This window comes from Equus przewalskii, chromosome 14 (genome assembly GCF_037783145.1).
Source record: "Equus przewalskii isolate Varuska chromosome 14, EquPr2, whole genome shotgun sequence".
NCBI classification, from domain to species: domain Eukaryota; kingdom Metazoa; phylum Chordata; class Mammalia; order Perissodactyla; family Equidae; genus Equus; species Equus przewalskii.
In genome coordinates this window covers 55,335,129-55,353,935 of record NC_091844.1, presented here as the reverse complement: position 1 = coordinate 55,353,935, position 18,807 = coordinate 55,335,129, and the positions used below count along the sequence as shown (strand labels likewise).

General features: G+C 39.1%; 1 protein-coding gene across 16 annotated transcripts in view; it reads left to right on the top strand.

Annotated features, from left to right (window-relative positions):
• MTA3 (metastasis associated 1 family member 3) overlaps window positions 1-18,807 on the top strand; it is a 187,320-nt gene that overhangs the window by 38,568 nt on the left and 129,945 nt on the right. For 10 of the 16 annotated variants that reach the window (XM_070574017.1, XM_070574014.1, XM_070574016.1 and 7 more), the window contains 2 exons: window positions 1,615-1,682; window positions 7,948-8,041. In XM_070574017.1, the coding sequence (XP_070430118.1) occupies window positions 8,020-8,041 (22 nt within the window). In that variant the 5' untranslated portion in view covers window positions 1,615-1,682; window positions 7,948-8,019. Of the gene's footprint in view, window positions 1-36; window positions 654-1,147; window positions 1,212-1,614; window positions 1,683-7,947; window positions 8,042-18,807 lie in introns of those variants that run through there. The other 6 variants (XM_070574005.1, XM_070574004.1, XM_070574019.1 and 3 more) reach the window with 5 other exon arrangements.

Sequence of the window (18,807 nt, the reverse complement as noted above, 5' to 3'; positions counted from 1 at the left end):
GCACCCTAACCGCAGGGAGCCACGGGCGCCCGGGCTGAGGGCGCAGGGGGCGGGGGGCGCCGGGGCCCGCAGAGGGGGCTCCCCACCCCCCCACCCTGCACTCCCCCTCCCTCCTTCCCCCACCGTGGCCGCCAGGGGCCTGGGCCCACGCACACCCCCACACACGCCCAGTGATTTAGGGCCAGGCCTATACTTGGAGGTATGGATTATCAGACGCCCCCCTCCATGAAACCCCCATAGGGGTAGGGGCCGTTGAGCCCCCCCAGTAGCGTGGTCTTTCCTGCGTGGCTTCTGGCCAGTGGGGGTTGGAGAGGATGGGGGACATCCCCCGACCCTGGACTCCTTCTCCCCTTCAGTGGGAGTGTGGGGTGGGGGTGGGGGCGATGGGGGCCCAGCCAGGGGCACAGCTGGACAGGCCTGTTTGCGGGGACAGGGCCCTGCCCCTCTCCTTCCTCGCTCCCCCTTCCGTGGGTTATCCAGCCCCCCGAGAATGGGGCTTAGTAGGGCCAGGGCTCGGCAGCCCGAGGTGGGGAGTTGAGCTCTGCCTGGACGTTTGCTCTGCTGTCTGCCTCCTTCCCAGCCTTCTGCAGAAGAGAGAAATAAGGTCAAACAAACTTTCTCCCTACTCACGACGCCCTCCTCCCTCTTTCCTGGTAAAATAATAATTCAGATAAGTGGCGTGTTTGTGTGTGAGACTTGCTCTTCCTTCTCTGCTCATTAGCTGAGCTTCTGATGGATGGTGGTGGGAATGGCCTGGCTAAATGAGGCCACTTTGCAGAAGAGAGACGGGAAAGAGCCACTAAGATAGACAATAACAATGCAGCCCAGCCTCTCAAATAAACGCACAGTGGGAAGTTTCCAGTGAGCCTATTAGAGGAGAGGAAAGGCTACACGAGAAGATTTTTATCCTTTTTGTTGAAAGCCTGCAGCGATTTCTTTATAACAAGACCCTAAATGGATCTGGATTAAATATGGTAAAAGAGTATTAAAAAGATTCTGATGTCACCTCCAGAGAGCTCTGTCTCTCAGAAAGTGACCCCTCCTCCCCCTTTTTTTCCCCTCATCTTCCTAGATAGAGCTGAGGAAAAGTTTGTCGGTGTGCTTCCTCTTACCTGCTCTGGTCACCTGATTTTTTTTTTTTTCCTTAAAGTTGGTGATTGAAATGTACTTTGGGCTGCTAAGCCTTTCAAGATGCTGTGAGTTTGTCTTAGGTCAGTAGTTTTATGTGAGAAGCATACTCCAGGGCAAATTGGATTGGAGGGAGAAGATGTGGAAGCAGTTAAGAGTGTGAAAGGCACATGTTTAGTCAGCCCTGACTACTCAAGGAAGAGAAGAGGTGTCTTTTTTATTATTAAAGAAATGACATGTGTGGGACAAAAGTCTAGGAGAACTTGATAAAACATTAATTGAAATGAAAATGCCAGGAAAATAAGAATCTGTGAATAGTGGGCACATGAGAGAATATTTTAAGGTTGTATTACTAACTTTGCTTTTACCGGAGAATGAATTACATGCTTCATTTTGAATGTGAATTGCCTAATGTAGAAAGGCATGGATTGACAAATGTGAACTTTTTGTTGAAAAGATTAAGCTCTTTACTTCCTTTAATTGCAGATTATGTCTACTTTGAGAATTCCTCCAGCAACCCATACCTAATCAGAAGGATAGAAGAACTCAACAAGGTATACACTTAGTGTTCTTGATAAAAATATTAAAAAATATTTGTTTTCCATTGAAGGGTAATTGGGTACAGGGCATAAGAGTTGATATTACTTTCAGTCCCAGACTCTTTGAAAGAAGAGATTTCAGATGAGAGAGTTATGCAAGATTCTGAATATGCTTTTGCTTTTTATAATTACCTCTGATATTAAATGTTGTTGCTGAATATTTAACATCTGTAGATTTCTTCGTATTGCTTAGAGCTTCTCAGAGCAGGTTACTCCTGTAACTCAGTCTCTTTTTATATTTAGAGTCATAATTTTTATTTCTCCCTTTTTAGTGAATTAGTTTTTTCCTCTTCTAGTTTTAAAAGGAGGAAGCTGGGAAATATAATATTAAAGGGAATTTGTGAAATTCTGGGCTAGAACAATAAGAATACAGTTTTAGTATAGTATAAAGTAGGCCCAAGTAAGTAAAACTCACATTAAAGTTTGTCCCTGATCACAGGTGTCGAGGACATCAGAAGCATTGTGACCATTTGCAGTAGCTGAGTTTTTACAATGTGGGCGCTCAAAAAAGATTGCAAACAACATGGACCATAGATTTCTAATGATGCTCTGCTTTCCTCCAAATACTTTGATGGTTATTTGTGTAGCTTATGAGGATTCATAGGATTAAAATATTTGGGGCTATCTAGCTAATACCTTTCCCCCCAAATACCTTCTGGAGACTGGTCCAATTATAAGCCCCAGGAACTCAAGTCTGGCTGAGGGCATTCCTGACTTATAAGCCTTAAGATCTTGATTTGCTTCTGGGGATACTCCAGGGACCTTGCATTTTAAAAACTTCTGTAGTGTTTGAGACTACCACCCAATGAAGAGAATGGCCTCAGGATTATATCAGTCTGTGGGTGAGAACTCTTGGGATGTCGTTCTGATCTGCTGCTCTTTTACGTTGTTGATGTAAGATGTAAGAGTTTAGGCAACTCTAAAGCCTATCAGTTTGTTTAGAAAGTCCATTGGGATTCAAAGAGAATTGTTGGCCTGTGAGGCCCCTATTCTCTGACTGCTCCCTGTCCCTCTTTGACCTCTTGCTGTACTCTCTGCCTTTCTCATTGGCTCCAAGCACGGTAGACTCTTGACTGTTTCTCACATGCACTCACCTTAGGACCCTCTAGTTGTTTCTGGTCCCCCGTACCGTGCTCTTTTTTCCATATTATTTATCATCTTTCAATATACTTAATTATTGTGTTTATTTTCATTGTCTTGTTTTCCCTAACTAGAATGTAAGCTCTATGCGTAGTGATCTTTTCTGATCACTAATGTATCCCAAGTGCCTTAGAATAGTGGCTGGCATGTAGTTCAGGCATTTAGTAAATATTTTTGAATTAATGAATTTCTCAAATGTCTAATGTTAATACTTGTACATAGCTTTACTGTTTATGAAGTATTTTGACTCATTCATTGTATAGGTATTTCTGAGGACCTGCTACTTGCCAGACACTTTTAGATAGGCACTTTTAGGAATTCAGGGGTGAACAAAAATAGGTCCAGTAGTGGAGACAGACATCAGCCAAATAATCCCACAAGTAGAGGGAAAATTGCAGCTCTGCTGAATTTACAAACATCAGAGCATGGTTGCCCTGAAAGCGTATAATCTGGGGATTCACATTTGTTACCTCTTTTGAGCCTTTCATTAACCTTAACCTTTGAAGGTAAATGCATCATGGATTGTTGTCCTGAGGCACACGGTGGTTAAATGACTGTGTTACACATCCAGCTTGAACCTGAATCATTTCATACTCCTTTATCATTATATTACCATTCACTTCAAGAGTACCCCCCCACCCCCACCTTCCTCACCTTCTACCTGCCTCTCTGCCTTCAGCAAAGGGTCATTAATATAATAATGGTTCTTTGAGGGCTGGTGATGACTGAAGTGTGAGAGATGGGATTCTCTGTAATTTCAGGGAATGGTATTATGAATGGATGGAGTACTGGTAAATAAGAACTGAGATTGGCCAAATATTAAATATTTATGTGGGACCTTTATTTCTGAAGGCATGTGAAAAAGATATCTCATTTTAAATAATTCATTAAACAAATATTTACTGAGTACTTACTATGTAGCAGGCATTATGCTAGGCTCAGAGATTCAACAGTGAACAATACGTACACAGTCTGCCCACACAGAGTTTACGTTCTCATGAGGGAGACACATAAAAAGACAAGTTAATAGGCATGAAGAAAATAGTGATAAATGATGTTAACTTCTAAGAAGGAAAGAAGCAAGAGCCTTGACATAGAAAAGAACAGAGGTCACTTCTTTTAGATAGGGAGAGAAAGGACTTTAAGGCCATTGAAGTTGAGGCTTAAAGGATGAGAAAGAGGTAGCCGTGGGAGAGAGGCCACAAGAGTATTCCAGAAAGGCCCTGAGAGGATCAGAGGTCAAGTTGGCTAAGTGGGGAAAGTTAACATGATTGGAAAGTCCAAGTAATGAATTAAAGTACACTTGATATATTCTAATTGATAAGCCAAAACAAGAAGGGACATTAACCATCTTCTAAATAGAATGTTTTTTAACAAAATTCCTAGGATAAGGTGTCAATCACCATTTTTATATAAAATTCACTTTTATAGGATGATGGTCCCTGTTTTTAAAAAAACCCTATTTGAAATGTTACTTGCTCAGTTTGAAAACAGGAGTACAGTATTTTTTTTTTTTTGATTACAAAAATTTTTTTTTTTGGCTTGAGGAAGATTAGCCCTCAGCAAACATCCGTGCCAACCTTCCTCTGCTTTATGTGTGGGTTGCTGCCACAGCATGGCTGACAAGTGGTATAGGTCCATGCCTGGGAGCCAAACCCACGAACCCAGGCTACTGAAGCAGAGTGTGCCAAACTTAACCACTATGCCACAGGGCGAGCCCCAGAAATAGATTTTTGTCTCAATTTTTCCCCAAATAGTTTGGGAACTTTTAGGTACAAAACTAAATATCAGTGGATGAACACAGTTTAACATTGTTTATCTTATATTCCCTCTTTTACTTTCCCCTAATTTGTACTTAGATATAGTGAAGATGATCTTTTAGGGGAAGAATATAAGGTTAAAATAGAAAACAATTTTTTGGTAAATTTAGTCACTATCTAGGTTGAGTGTTGCTCTTGTTTCTGAAGACTGAGTCTGCACACATGTTGAAAGAAAGCTTTGCACGCACAATAATGACGGTGTAGTCTTAGGAAATTTTGGAAGTTATGCTTGTAGATAAATTTAATGTTATTTGCCATTGATTTTTTGGTGTGTATGTTGTATAATTTATATGTATCTTCATGTTCTGTATATTTTATTAGCCATCTACCTTGCTCTGAGATTCATTTTATTTATTTATTTATTTTTGCTGAGATTCCTTTTAATGGTTAGAGTCTTTATTTTTTTGGTAGGTGGAGCGGTGTCACTAACTTTTGGGCATCTGATGAGCCACTCCCTTCCTGCCCCCAATCTATATTTGCACATATGAGATTTTGCACATAATTTCAGGAGATTCCCTCAAAGCCTTTTTATGGAACCCAAGTTAAGACCCTTCCTGCCATTTGGGATCTGTTGGGAATAAGGACAGAAATTGGGAAAGGAAAGTCCCCCCTTTTTTTTTTTTCTTGGAGGAAGATTGGCCCTGAGCTAACTGCTGCCAATGCCCCTCTTTTTGCTGAGGAAGACTGGCCCTGAGCTAACATTTGTGCCCATCTTCCTCTACTTTATGTGTGGGATGCCTGCCACAGCATGGCTTGTCATGCAGTGCCATGTCTGCACCGGGGATCCGAACTGGCAAACCCGGGGCCGCCGAAGCGGAACATGTGCACTTAACCGCTGCGCCACTGGGCCAGCCCCAGGAAAGTCCCTTTTCCACTTGGTCTTCAGTTCGAGCAAGCTATGGACTTTTTGACATAGAAAGTGTTTTTGTTTTTTTTTAAATAATATACTTTCTAAGCCTGGTATAGAAACAGACATGAGTATGATGTTAAGAGCCTCTTGTTGTGAGAGGGTATTTTAGTAAACGTGTTTGACAGAATAGAGATTTAAGAGGCTGCAGCCTAAATGGAGGAAAGAACACAGGCAAGAATTTGATGTTCATTCTGGGTTCTTTTTTATACATGTCCCCACTTTTTCCACCTGTGGGCTTTTGCTCAGGTCTTTCTTTTTTCTTAGATTACTCAGTCCTCCAAGCTTTGCCTGCTGGACTTCTTTCCTAGCCGACTTAGGATCCTCCACTGCATTTCCTCCTCCATCAAGCTTTTTCTGCCCCTCCCCCAACAGGTTGTGCTTCTTGCCTCCATGAGTGAGCAGTGGAGTTTGGAGGGGAAAGGAAGGAGTAAAGGAAAACGGTGCTGGGAATATTGTCACGAATGTTTTACCTTTATGCTTTAGCTGTGGGGAACTGGTGAAGGTTTCTAATCAGCTGGCCTCTGGAAGGTTGGAGAGAGGACGTATGAGCAGGCTTCCTTGCCATAGTGGAGGGTCTGAGGGCAGCACTCTGTGTCCACAGGGCTTAGGTCAGTGCTTGAGCACATGGAAAGGGCTCAGAAGAAATTTGATGAGTTGAAAGAATAACCAGACTTTATATATGCTAAATATTTAACCTAGGTCTTTAGAGCAGTACTTCTCAAACTATTAGTAGTGAAGGATTTTTAAGAATTGTCACTATCTCAGACTGCTTTTATAACAACAACAAAAATTTAAAATAAGCTTATGAGAATGCAAGCCCCCATTTTTTCACTAAGTTCAATAGATAAAAAATTAACTCTCAAATGTTATAATACACTTACTCTCAATCCTGTACTTATTTCATTACACAGTCACAGTTGTGGACTGGGCCTTGGACCACAATTTGAGTAGCTCAGCTTTAGAGGAATGCTTGAGGTTCTGTGTGTGTGTATTGTAGAGGCGAAGAGGAATACTGGAGTTGTAAACTACCTAATGGCCAGGTGTGTGCGTGGTTCAGAAGAGAATATTTATTTTGAACTATGTCCCTTCACCCCAAGTAGCTTTAAGAATTTAATTAGCTTGTTAGAGTATCCCTATTATTTCAAGAAAAAATATTATTTCAAGAAAAAATATGTCTTGAAACTCCAGCTTTGGGTTTTTAATATGTGTTTGTCTCCAGAAGACAAAAATGATAAAGAAGTTATTATTGAAGTCATTGATAGATTTTATTTACATGGAAATATTGGCCTGTTCATTTAGCAGGTTGCTGTGATCATTACTTATCGAGGATGTATTTGATCATAATATTGTGAATTATAGAAGCACTTTGGTTAGGATTTAATGATTGCAATTTTAAGGGGCAGTATTTCTATAAGACTGTTTCTCACTCTAAAATACTGACGCTGAACTTCATAAAACTGACAAATTTACTGCACCACATATATATTCTTATTTCTTTATGTTTGACTGTATCTGTAAGCCCAGAGAAATTCTGAAAATTTGTTCTCAGCTTTATTTGAAATTGGAAATCACAATAGCATTTTATTATAATCTATGGTTTTACAAGAAAGTTTGTAATGAATGATTGACCTTCTTGAAAGCTCTCAATTCATAAAGCACAGGAGCGTGGGAGCTGGGCCCCAGCTGCAGTAAATTGCAACCTAACTGAATATTGATTGTATTCTCGACTGTAGTCAGAAAGAAAGAAGAGCTTCAGTGTTCACAGACTCAGGGTTTCTAATACTTTTATACGTGAAGGTAAACTAAGTACCACTAAGAAGATTGACTCTTATGGATTCATAGACTCCTTGGGCTGGAGAATGCTTTTCCAGGTCGTCTGGTGCATCCTGCAGGTTGGCTGCACTGCGCCTACAGAGCTTCACCATCAGTCGAACACGGGGCTGTTTAGGAGAAATGATTGTAATCAGCCTGTGCTTCTGGGAGTGGGTTTGGAGGAGATATGTTTAACTGTCTTAAGTTATGTTGTGGCTGTTTAAGTTTTCGGGATTAGTTTCTTACAGCTAATCAGATTTGACTATGCCTGGCTTTAGTCATTAAAGCGATCTGATCACTTTAGTTTAATTGATGCCAGTGAGTTCTTTTATGTTTGACATTTCAGTTTCACTTGGAACCTGAACAAGTGTTGCTCATCCTCATTTGAATTTTTTAAGCTCTCTGATTATCCTGCAGTTGTGGTCGGCACAGTGTAAATGAGAGGGATCTTATAATTGTGCTGTATCTAGTTTTGTTTTATAAACTATTTGAATCTAATATTCAGTACAGAATGACTTTTATTTTTCTTATTTCTTAGACTGCAACTGGCAACGTGGAAGCAAAAGTAGTGTGCTTTTATAGACGACGAGATATTTCCAACACACTTATAATGCTTGCAGACAAGCATGCTAGTAAGTTAATTGTCTTTTTCTTGGATTAACAAAAAATGTTTTAAGCTTTCATTTTCTTTGATGTGAGGAAAAATACTTTTTATTGCCTGTCACTTTTTGCTTTCCCATTTGTCTTTCTCTTAGTTTAGATGGGAGTAATTTTTTGGGTGGTGCTTGGTTTTAGTATATTTTTTTAGGTTGCGTCATATGTTTGTTAATTAGTCAAAATGTTGAAATAGAAGTCTTTGCAAGTAGGCTTTAGTGGACAATCAGGACAATGTTTTGCCATCTCCCATTTTGGATGATGGTTTGAGGGTACAGATATGAGGAAATTTATACTTCACTGGTATTTTTTTGGAGGACATTTTTCTTTCTCTAAAATAACTGAGTAATATTTATATTTTTAAAAATTCTGAGTATTTATCATATGTTTATAGTGTTAGGTATGTATGAAAATAAAAGTTTGCCTGAAAAAGAAGGGCAAAGTGATATTTAGATAATGAAAATTTCTGTGGATAGCAGCTCTCAGCGCTTCTTTGTAGTTTAATCTTTATTCTGTGTGTTTTTTCCCCAATCAATAGCTTTGACATATTTTAGCCCCTTTGATTTTTTTAATTTTAGCTTTTTTTTTTTGATGAGGGAGATTGGCCCTGAGCTAACATTTGTTGCCAGTCTTCCTCTCTTTGGTATGTGGGATGCTGCCACAGCATGGCTTGATGAGCGATGTGTAGATCCGTGCCTGGAATCTGAACCCACAAACCCTGGGCTGCCGAAGAGGAGTGTGCGAACTTAACCAGTACGCCACCAGGCTGGCCATAATTTTAATTTTTTAAAACAAGCTCAATCATGAAGATTTAAGTTTTAAGAAAGAAGGGTTGTTGAATATAAGTTCTTTATTTTGAAAGCCATTTTTGTCCCACAAAATACGTAATGAGAATAGGACCATGCGTATGTGTATTTTCCAGTTTGATACTGTGATCCGTAATGCTGTGGTCTTGGGGATCCTGAGAAACTTTTGAAGTGTTTTGGTAATGGGGTAAGGGACACTTGTGTGCACAGGTTTTTTTCCGTGTCTGCGTGAGAATTATTTCCTCACTGTGTCGCCAGGTTAACCAGGCAGATTGGTTATCTCATAAGTTAAATTCCTACTGGGTTTTCTGCTGTAGTTCACAGTGTTTTTCAGTTTCTTTCTATGTTTGTATAGAAGGTGGTCATTATGATATGGGTGGTTCTATAATATTTACAAATTATATATTGACAGATTCAGGACATTCATATTTGTCTCTCGTATATGAGACCAAAACATTGCTTTTTAAAATGACGTACTAATCAGTTATTTTAGAAATAGCCAAAATCTATAAATTCAATGTATTATTAAAGCGTCCATGCAAACTTATTTGGATTTTATTTACCATTTACAACATATAAGCTTAAGAAAGATAAATGTCTCATTTATTTTCATATACTTTTTGTTTTTTAAAGATTGGCACCTGAGCCAACATCTGTTGCCGATGGTTTTTTTTTTTTTTCCCCTGTCTGCTTTTTCTCCTGAAATCCCCCCAGTACACAGCTGCATATTTTAGTTGTGGGTCCTTCTAGTTGTGGCATGTGGGACGCTGCCTCAGCGTGGCCTGACGAGTAGTGCCATGTCCACGCCCAGGATCCGAACCGGTGAAACCCTGGGCTGCTGAAACGAAGTGCGAGAACTTAACCACTTGGCCACGGGGCCGGCCCTATTTTCATATACTTTTGTATTTGATTTAGCATCTAAAGTTATTGCTGCAAAGGTCGTGAGGTGGAGAGATTGTCTGGGGGTCTGCTGACTGTTTATGGAGGATCTTAGCATGCCTGCATCTGTGTGCTGTTTTAGGCTTATATATGTAGGAAATCAGTTATTTCAGAATTGGTTAGGTTCTTGGTATTGACTCAAAGAAACCACCTTTTTTTTTTTTAAGAAACCAAATTTTAAGGGACTTAAGAATCAGTCAGATATGGCAGTCATGCATTTTAGAGAAAAACCTGGGTTCTGAGTCTGGTTTGCTGCTTACTGCTTGCCTTGGGAAAATTTCCTCTCACCCATCTCCATTTTCCTTATCTCTAAAATGAGATTGAAAAACATCACCTCAGTTTGAGTTATATATATTTTACCACAATAAAAAAAATTAAGGAAAAAAATTACACCAGCCTTGATATGAGGATTAAATGACTTAAGGGATGGCTCATAATGGGTGCTTAATAAATGTCTCTTGATTTTTCTACATCCTCAGTGATTTGTAGATCATCTCTTTGAGAGGATTATTTCTGTCTACATTTACCTTCCATCCATTATTTATTGATTTTATTCTCAAGGGTAACTATGTCTAGGTACAGTGGAGTTAGAGGTATCTTACTGTATTTCTGTTGGTATTAAATAAAACTTCAGGTGGGGAGAGGAAATAAAATTGCCTGATAGTTCATATTTTATGAAGAGGTTTTTTTTTTTTTCCCTCTTTCTCCCCAAAGACCCCGGTACATAGTTGTATATTTGTCATTGTGGGTCCTTCTAGTTGTGGCATGTGGGATGCTGCCTCAGCATGGTTTGATGAGCAGTGCCATGTCTGCGCCCAGGATTCGAACCAAGGAAACGCTGGGCTGCCTGCAATGGAGCACGCGAACTTAAGCACTTGGCCACGGGGCCAGCCCCAAGAGGTTTTTTTCTTTTTAAAGATTTTATTTTTTTCCTTTTTCTCCCCAAAGCCCCCCGGTACATAGTTGTATATTCTTCGTTGTGGGTCCTTCTAGTTGTGGCATGTGGGACACTGCCTCAGCATGGTTTGATGAGCAGTGCCATGTCTGCGCCCAGGATTTGAACCAACAAAACACCGGGCCGCCTGCAGCGGAGTGCGAGAACTTAACCACTCGGCCACGGGGCCAGCCCCCATCTGAAGAGGTTTTAAGGGGGGGATTAATGGAAAGAGTGTCGTATATTAGAAAGATTTCAAAACTGGAGCCCTGGATGTGAGTGGCACTTAATTCTCCTGACCTTTAGTTTCTCCATTTAAAAAACTTTTCATTATGGACTCTTTCAAAACTTTTTATTACAGAAGAGTACAGAGAATAGTATAATCCACCTGATGTTTCCATTACTCTGCTTTAACAGTTATCAATACATTACCAATTGTGATTCATCTAGAATCCTGTTTGATTGCCCCATTATTTTGAAGCTCACCAGAGAAGTCTTATCATTTCCTCTGTAAATATTTCAGTATGTGTTTCTAAATATAATGACCTCATTCAAACTTAAAGAAAGTGCTAAGAATATGCAAGGAACGCCCATATGCCGTTTACCCAGATTCAGCAATGAACATTTTGCCCTATTGACTTTATCGTTCTTTATATATGCTTATATATAAAATATGTTTATAGCTATGTATATATATTTTTTCCCTGAACCATTTGAGACTTTTTTCCTAAATGCAAGGAAATTCTTTTACGTAACCACACAGTATAGTAAACAAGTCAGGAAATCTAACATTTACACAAAATTATTATCTCATTCACAGTCCTTATTCGTCTTCCATGTCCCAACAGTGTTCTTTATAGCTTTATGTTTTTCCCATAGTCTAGAATAAAATCCAGGCTCACACATTGCATTTAGTTGTCATGTCTCCTTTACATGGAACCAGTCCTCAGCCTTTCTCTGTGTTTTTGGACCTTGACATTTTTGAAGAAGACAGGCTAGTTATTTTGTAGAATATGGCTCAATTTATGTTGGTCCAATGTTTGCTCATGATTAGATTCAAGTTATATATTGTAGGAATGCCACAGAAATGATGTTGGTTCTTCTCAGTACGTTGTGTTAGGAGGCACATAATTGGTTTTGTCTTAATATTGGTGATGTTGGATTTGATGACTTGGTTAGGGTACTTTTACTTTGTATTCAGTAAGTTATTTTGGAGAGATACTTGGCACATATGTAAATATCTTGTTCTTGGTCAAACTTTAACCTACTCATTTTAGCATCCATTGATCATTTAGGATTCTTTAAACATTAGTATCACCAAATATCTAGTTTTCACATTTCTCCTATTATAATACTTTTTCTCTTTTATAGTTTGTTTAAATTAGAATCCAAATAAAGTTCATAGATTGTGATTGGTTGGTAGAACTCTTGTCTTTTTTTCCAGTTATGCCCCATTTCCCCTTCTCCTCAGCCCCTGGCAACCACTCATCTACTTTGTCTCTACAGATTTGCCTGTTCTGGACATCTCATATAAATGGGATCATACGTGTTTTTTTGTGTCTGACTTTTTTTTTTTTTTTTTTTTTTTTTACTTAGCACACTGTATTTAATGTTCTTCCATGTTGTGAAATGAATTCCTTCATTCTTTTTTTTTGAGGAAGATTAGCCCTGAGCCAACTACTGCCAGTCTTCCCCCATTTGCTGAGGAAGCCTGGCCCAGAGCCAACATCCGTGCTCATCTTCCTCCACCTTACACGTGGGACACCCACCACAGCATGGCGCGCCAAGCGGTGCCATGTCTGCATCTGGGATCCGAACCGGCAAACCCCGGGCCACCTAAGCGGAACGTGTGCACTTAACTGCTGCGCCACCGGGCTGGCCCCCCTTCATTCTTTTTCGTGGCTGGATGATATCCCATTGGATGGCTATGCCATATTTTGCTCTTCCGTTCATCAATTGATGGACTGTTGGATTGTTTCCACTTTTGGCTGTTGTGACGTAACGCTGTTTTGAACATTCATGTACAAGTTTTTGTGTGGACATCCTTAATTCTTTTAATCTATAGATACATATTCATATTCTCTCTCTTTCTATGTCTCTCAATATCTTGTGGAAGACACCAGGTCATTTTTCCTGTAGAGTTTCCTTTGGTCTAGATTTTGTTTATTGCATCTTTGTTGTGTCTTTTATCATGTTTCTCTGTAGATGGGTAGTTACATCCAGATTCTAGAGGATCTAAATCCAGATTTGCTTATTTGATTTTTGGGGTGGGGGAGAAGGGAGTGCAGGATTACTGCATAGGTAGTGTGTACTCCTGTCATGAGGTCTATAATGTATTGTTGCCGGTCTCTTTTTTTGACATTTTAATTTTTGAAATAATTTTAGACTTACAGAAAAATTATTAAAAATATTGCCAAGAATTCTCATATGCCCTTCCCCCAGATTTCCTGAATGTTAACATTTTACTATAGTTGCTCTATTATTCTATTACATATTATTAGTATTTTTAAACCATTTGAAAGTAAGTTCCCGATGTATTTCCCACCCCTAAAGATACTTCAGTGTATATCTTCTAAGAACAAGGATATTCTCTTATCTCACCTCCACGTGATAGTACTCTAATCTGTAGTCTTATTCAGATTTTGCAAAATTTCCTACTAATGCCTTTTATAATAAAAAATAAAGAATTTTTAAGCTATTTTTTTGTAATATTATCAACCATTGATTGATTGACCATTACGTTAATCTTTTAATTCATTAAAGTTGTAAACATTATGCTTTTAGTTCTATCATCCCCTCATTTGTTAGGTGGAATATTTCTAAGAGAACATTCCCTCTGTCAGCTATTAGGTTACTCTTCAGGTTCAGATCTTATAGGAAAGGCAGGTTAAATTGTTTTTTTTTTTTGAGGAAGATTAGCCCTGAGCTAACATCTGCCAATCCTCCTCTTTTTGCTGAGGAAGACTGGCCCTAAGTTGACATTCATGTCCATCTTCCTCTACTTTATATGTGGGACACCTACCACAGCATGGCTTGATGGGTGGTGCCATGTCTGCACCCGGGATCTGAATCGGCAAACCCCGGGCCACCGAAGTGGAACATGTGCACTTAACTGCTGCACCACCAGGCCAGGCCCAAGGCAGGTTAAATTCTTGGTGTGTTTTTTCCTCCTTTTAGTTACCAGTTTTCAAAAATAATGAGGTGGCTCCTGGCATCCTCCAAAGATCACCAATTCATTTCTTTTTTAGTTTTATCATGAGCTCAAGGATTTGGACATACTTTGTTTTTGCTGAGGAAGATTCACCCTGAGCTAACATCTGTTGCTCGTATTCCTCTTTTTGTATGTGAGCTGCCACCACAGCATGGCCCAGACGAGTGGTGCAGGTCCACACCTGTGAACCAAAGCAGGCCGCCAAGGTGGAGTGTGCTGAACTTGACACTAGGCCACTGGGGCCAGCCCTGGACATATTTGATGTTCTCAGTCATTATCCTTATTAACATCCTTATTGATCTTCAGCCAGTGGGGTTACTTAGGTTGGCTCTTGAGTCATGTTGAAATGACCCCAGTAGTCTTTGTTATCTGACTGGCTTTCTGCTCTGACAAGATGTTCCAGGCTTCTCTTTTACACTTCTCGCCCCAGACCTCATCTCTTATGGAACCCCTTTTTCCTTTCAATGGGAAATGGTCTTAGAGAGCACAGTCTGAGCACTATGGGATGGACTGTCTTTTGAGAGAGGGTGGTGCTATATCCTGATTGCTGTGTACTTTAACAGATTAGACTATTTTCTGGTGTATTCTTCAGAATTAAAAGAAATCTGACTTGAGTACTTGTTACTGATTCTTCTTTTCTAAGGTAATTTCACTAAAAGCCAGTGTACATACTTTGTGTTTTAAAAGCAATCTTGGGGCCGGCCCAGTGGCTCAGTGGTTAAGTTCACACATTCTGCTTTGGCGGCCCAGGGTTTGCTGGTTCGGATCCTGGGTGCAGACATGGCACCACCCATCAAGCCATGCTGAGGTAGGCGTCCCACATATACAGTAGAGGAAGATGGGCACGGATGTTAGCTCAGGGCCAGTCTTCCTCAGCAAAAAGAGCAGGATTGGCAGCAGATGTTAGGTTAGCGCTGATCTTCCTCAAAAAAACAAACAAACAAAAAATAAAAGCAATTTTCGTTCTCTTAATCTGTTAGAAATGGAATTTTGGATTAAAGAAGTGATGCCAATTTAGAGGTAACCGTGTCCACCCTAAACTGATGGACTCTTTGAAAATGAAGAATTTCGTTGGTACTCTTTATCTTATGTATATTTTAGATGTTTTTGACATATTGTGTACTTTTAGATTATGATTGTTAAAATGTAAAGCTATAGAAAATTGTTTGTGTCACCTTCATCTTTAACCTGTTAGGCAAAGATAAAGTGTTTATTTTACTTATAGCTCTTTTTGTTTCTTAGAATTTTCTTCCTAACTTTTCAGTGGTTGTGTAACTTACTCTGGGTTGAAGTTGTGACGTTGGAAAAAATGGAGTGAGTGAGAATAGTTCTTTTGCTTATTTTCATTCTGTGTGCCCCTGCCTTTCCACTCCAGCAGTTACACATTCAGAGCTTTGTGGAAGAGGAAGAGAGCAGAGATAGGAAGATTTATTTATACTTAGAATTATAAAACCAGAATTAGCTGTGGAAGAGAATTGGGGAGAAGCTGATCCTGCCTACGTTAAGTCCTGTTTATATAGTTTACCAACTTAGTGATGATTCTGGAATCTTTGTGTGATTATTGTATGTAGAATCAGAAAGTGGTATTGATTCTTAAATTTTTTTTTTTTTGAGGAAGATTAGCCCTGAGTGAACTACTGCCAATCCTCCTCTTTTTGCTGAGGAAGACTGGCCCTGAGCTAACATCTGTGCCCTTCTTTCTCTACTTTATACATGGGACGCCTACCACAGCATGGCTTTTGCCAAGCGGTGCCATGTCCGCATCTAGGATCCGAACCTGCGAACCCCGGGCCGCCAAGAAGCAGAATGTGTGAACTTAACCACTGTGTCACTGGGCCGGCCCCTGATTCTTAAAAGTTTTTAAATTTTAAGAATTTTAAATATTAAATAATGAGACATTTTAGGATGTGGTAATATTATTAGGCAATAAGGTTATGATTTGTTTCAGGTAAAAGGTGAGGTGACTTCTATACCCAGTTCTTCCCACACCCTGGTCTGAGTCATTATGTTCTTGTAAAATGTTTTAGTGTCAAAAGGCATTTTGGGAACTTTATTTTTTAAGATTCATGCAGTATATGATTCAGAATCATTAAAAAGGTGTAGAGGGGCCAGCCCGGTTGTATAGTGGTTAAGTTTGGCCTGGGGTTTCCAGGTTTGGATCCTGGGTGTGGACCTACACACTGCCCATCAAGCCATGCTGTGGTGGGGTCCCACATACAAAATAGAAGAAGACTGGCACAGATGTTAGCTCAGGGACAATCTTCCTCACACGCACACATACATAAGATATAGAATGTTTAATATGTTTTATAGGATTTTTGGACTAAAATGGGATTTTATAAAAGAATTGACACCTCTTTTAAAAAGATATACAACCACTAATCACAGTTCGTTGTTACTTCAAAGTAACAAAGGAGCTGAAATGCTTGCACGTGCGTGTGCGTGGACTCGCTAGCAGGGCAGCGGTTATAGATTAAACTGATAGGTTGCACTAGGAGCTCTAAGATTTATTGTTGAGATTTTTCAAAATGGTAAATTACTCTTGGTAAGTTCTGAACAAAAGAAAATACAGTGTTTTCTGTTTTTATATGATGGCTGCATTCCTGGAAAATTCAGTTATACTAAAATCATACCCAAAATACTTTGTGTTCTCATACATAAAATGGAATTAACTCTACTCTCAGGTAACAGCATCTGTTTTTCACCTACATGAATGTCCAGAGAAACATGTGGAATCAGTGCTTTGGTCCTGGACTGTCCTGTGCTATATACTGGTACATCATGGGGTATCTAACATCCTTGTCTTCCATCTCTGAGTTGTCAGTCCACTCCCGTTGTGGCACTCCTCCCTCCCCACTTCACCCTTTCCAAAAGGCTCCTTAGGATGTGGACTAGCACCCATCAGGAACCACTGCACCAAACTTAGCATCATGGACCAAAAACCAGGTCTCTCTCTCTAACATTCACTGTAATGCTGGGAACATGGAAGTTACTTGATATGTACAAATTAAAAAAAAAATCCTTAATATTTCCCCTAATTCCCCAAAATTAGAGATAAAGTTTCAAGTAATAAAAAAGCTAAAACTATTTATATTCAGCTAGATTGATACTGTCTTGATCTGGAATGTAAGGGAGAATTTGACAATACCTAGCAAAATTAAAACTTGCTATTTCTATTACTGAATACTAACCATAGGCAAGTGCTCAAGGGAACCTGCCTTCTTAATAGCAAAAATATAAGACATCTGAGTGTCCAGCAAGAGTACCAGTCTAAACAAACTTTGTTTACTGCATATTCTGGAATGCCTTCCAGCCATTTGAATGAATGAAATAGATTTATACATAGCAACATAGACGGATGGCACAATATATGATTGAATTAAAAAATTAGATAAACATACAAGATATAACCCCAATTTTGAAACAAATATACAAAAAGTAAAATTTTATAGACATTCTGTGTGAATTTCTACATGTGTATATATGTGATCTGCATACACATATTGCCCCTACAAAGCAAAACAGTTATCAATATAGAACAGTCAGAATAAGAAAGTATTTTGGAAAATTAAAAAATGCTTATTGAAATAAAATAATAGAAGGGCTGAATAATGAAGACTGATGGATTTAAGTAATAAAAATAAATGAGAGAAAGGGAGAAATTATTAAAGAGGAGAACATTTCCTCAGAGTTGAAAGACAAAAATCTTCAGATTGACTGAAAAAAGACACAGATACTTCATTTAAGAACACCAAAGGAAAACTGAGGATCCTACAGGTTTTTAGAGAAAGTTATCAGTAAAGGAATCATACGAGAAGAGCAGATTATTTTAAGTTGAGAATTCAATAAAAATATCAAATTTCAAACAAAGGTATTTTTCTTTTCTTTTCTTTTTTTTCTTTGGTGAGGAAGATTGGCCCTGAGCTGACGTCTGTTGCCAATCTTCCTCTTTTTGCTTGAGGAAAATTGTTGCTGAGCTAACACCTGTGCCAATCTTCCTCTGTTTTATGTGGGATGCCGCCACAGCATGGCTTGATAAGTGGTGCTAGCTCTGTGTCTGGGATCTGAACCTGTGAACCCCAGGTGGCTGAAGCAAAGTGCACAAACTTAACCACTGTGCCACTGGGCCGGCCCCAAAGGTGTTTTTCAACAAATGAGAAGCATGACGTAAATCAATAATTTAGGAATAAAATTCCAGTATTTTAACAGAACATTACAAGCAAGGAGGGAAAGTAAAAGTCTTCTAAAAGTATGATATTTTGAGGACAGGCAAGGTTACAGGTAGTGTTCAGTTTATTATGTTGGTAGTTTATTAGTTACAGTATACCTCTTAATTTAAGGATGATGAACGGAAGGATACAGAATAATTTGATTTTACTTCATCTGCGTTACTAGATTAATAAATTAATTTAAAATGGTCCCCAATGGACCCTAACTCAATAGGAGAAGGAAAAAGAACAATAAGGTAAATATGAAATAAGATGGCTAGAATGAGTCCAAACATATCAATGACACAAAATGTGAAAGGAATAAATTCACTGTTAAAAGACAGACTGTTATTCATTACGTTTGTCTATAAATGAGGCCCAAAGAAACCCAAAGTAGGAATTACACAGATAACATTCTGTCTACACAGCAATGAAGTAATCAACTAACAGAAGGAAAACCAGCAGTGTTACTGTCCAATTTGGAAATTTAAAAAACGTGCTTATGAATATCTTTTGTGCTGCAGGAGAAACAAAATCTGCAGTTGTGAATGATTCCAAAATGAATGACAATGAAAGTACTATGTCTTAAAAACCTGTAGAAAGAGGCCAGAGTGATACTCATAGAAAACTTAAAGCTTTCAAAGCA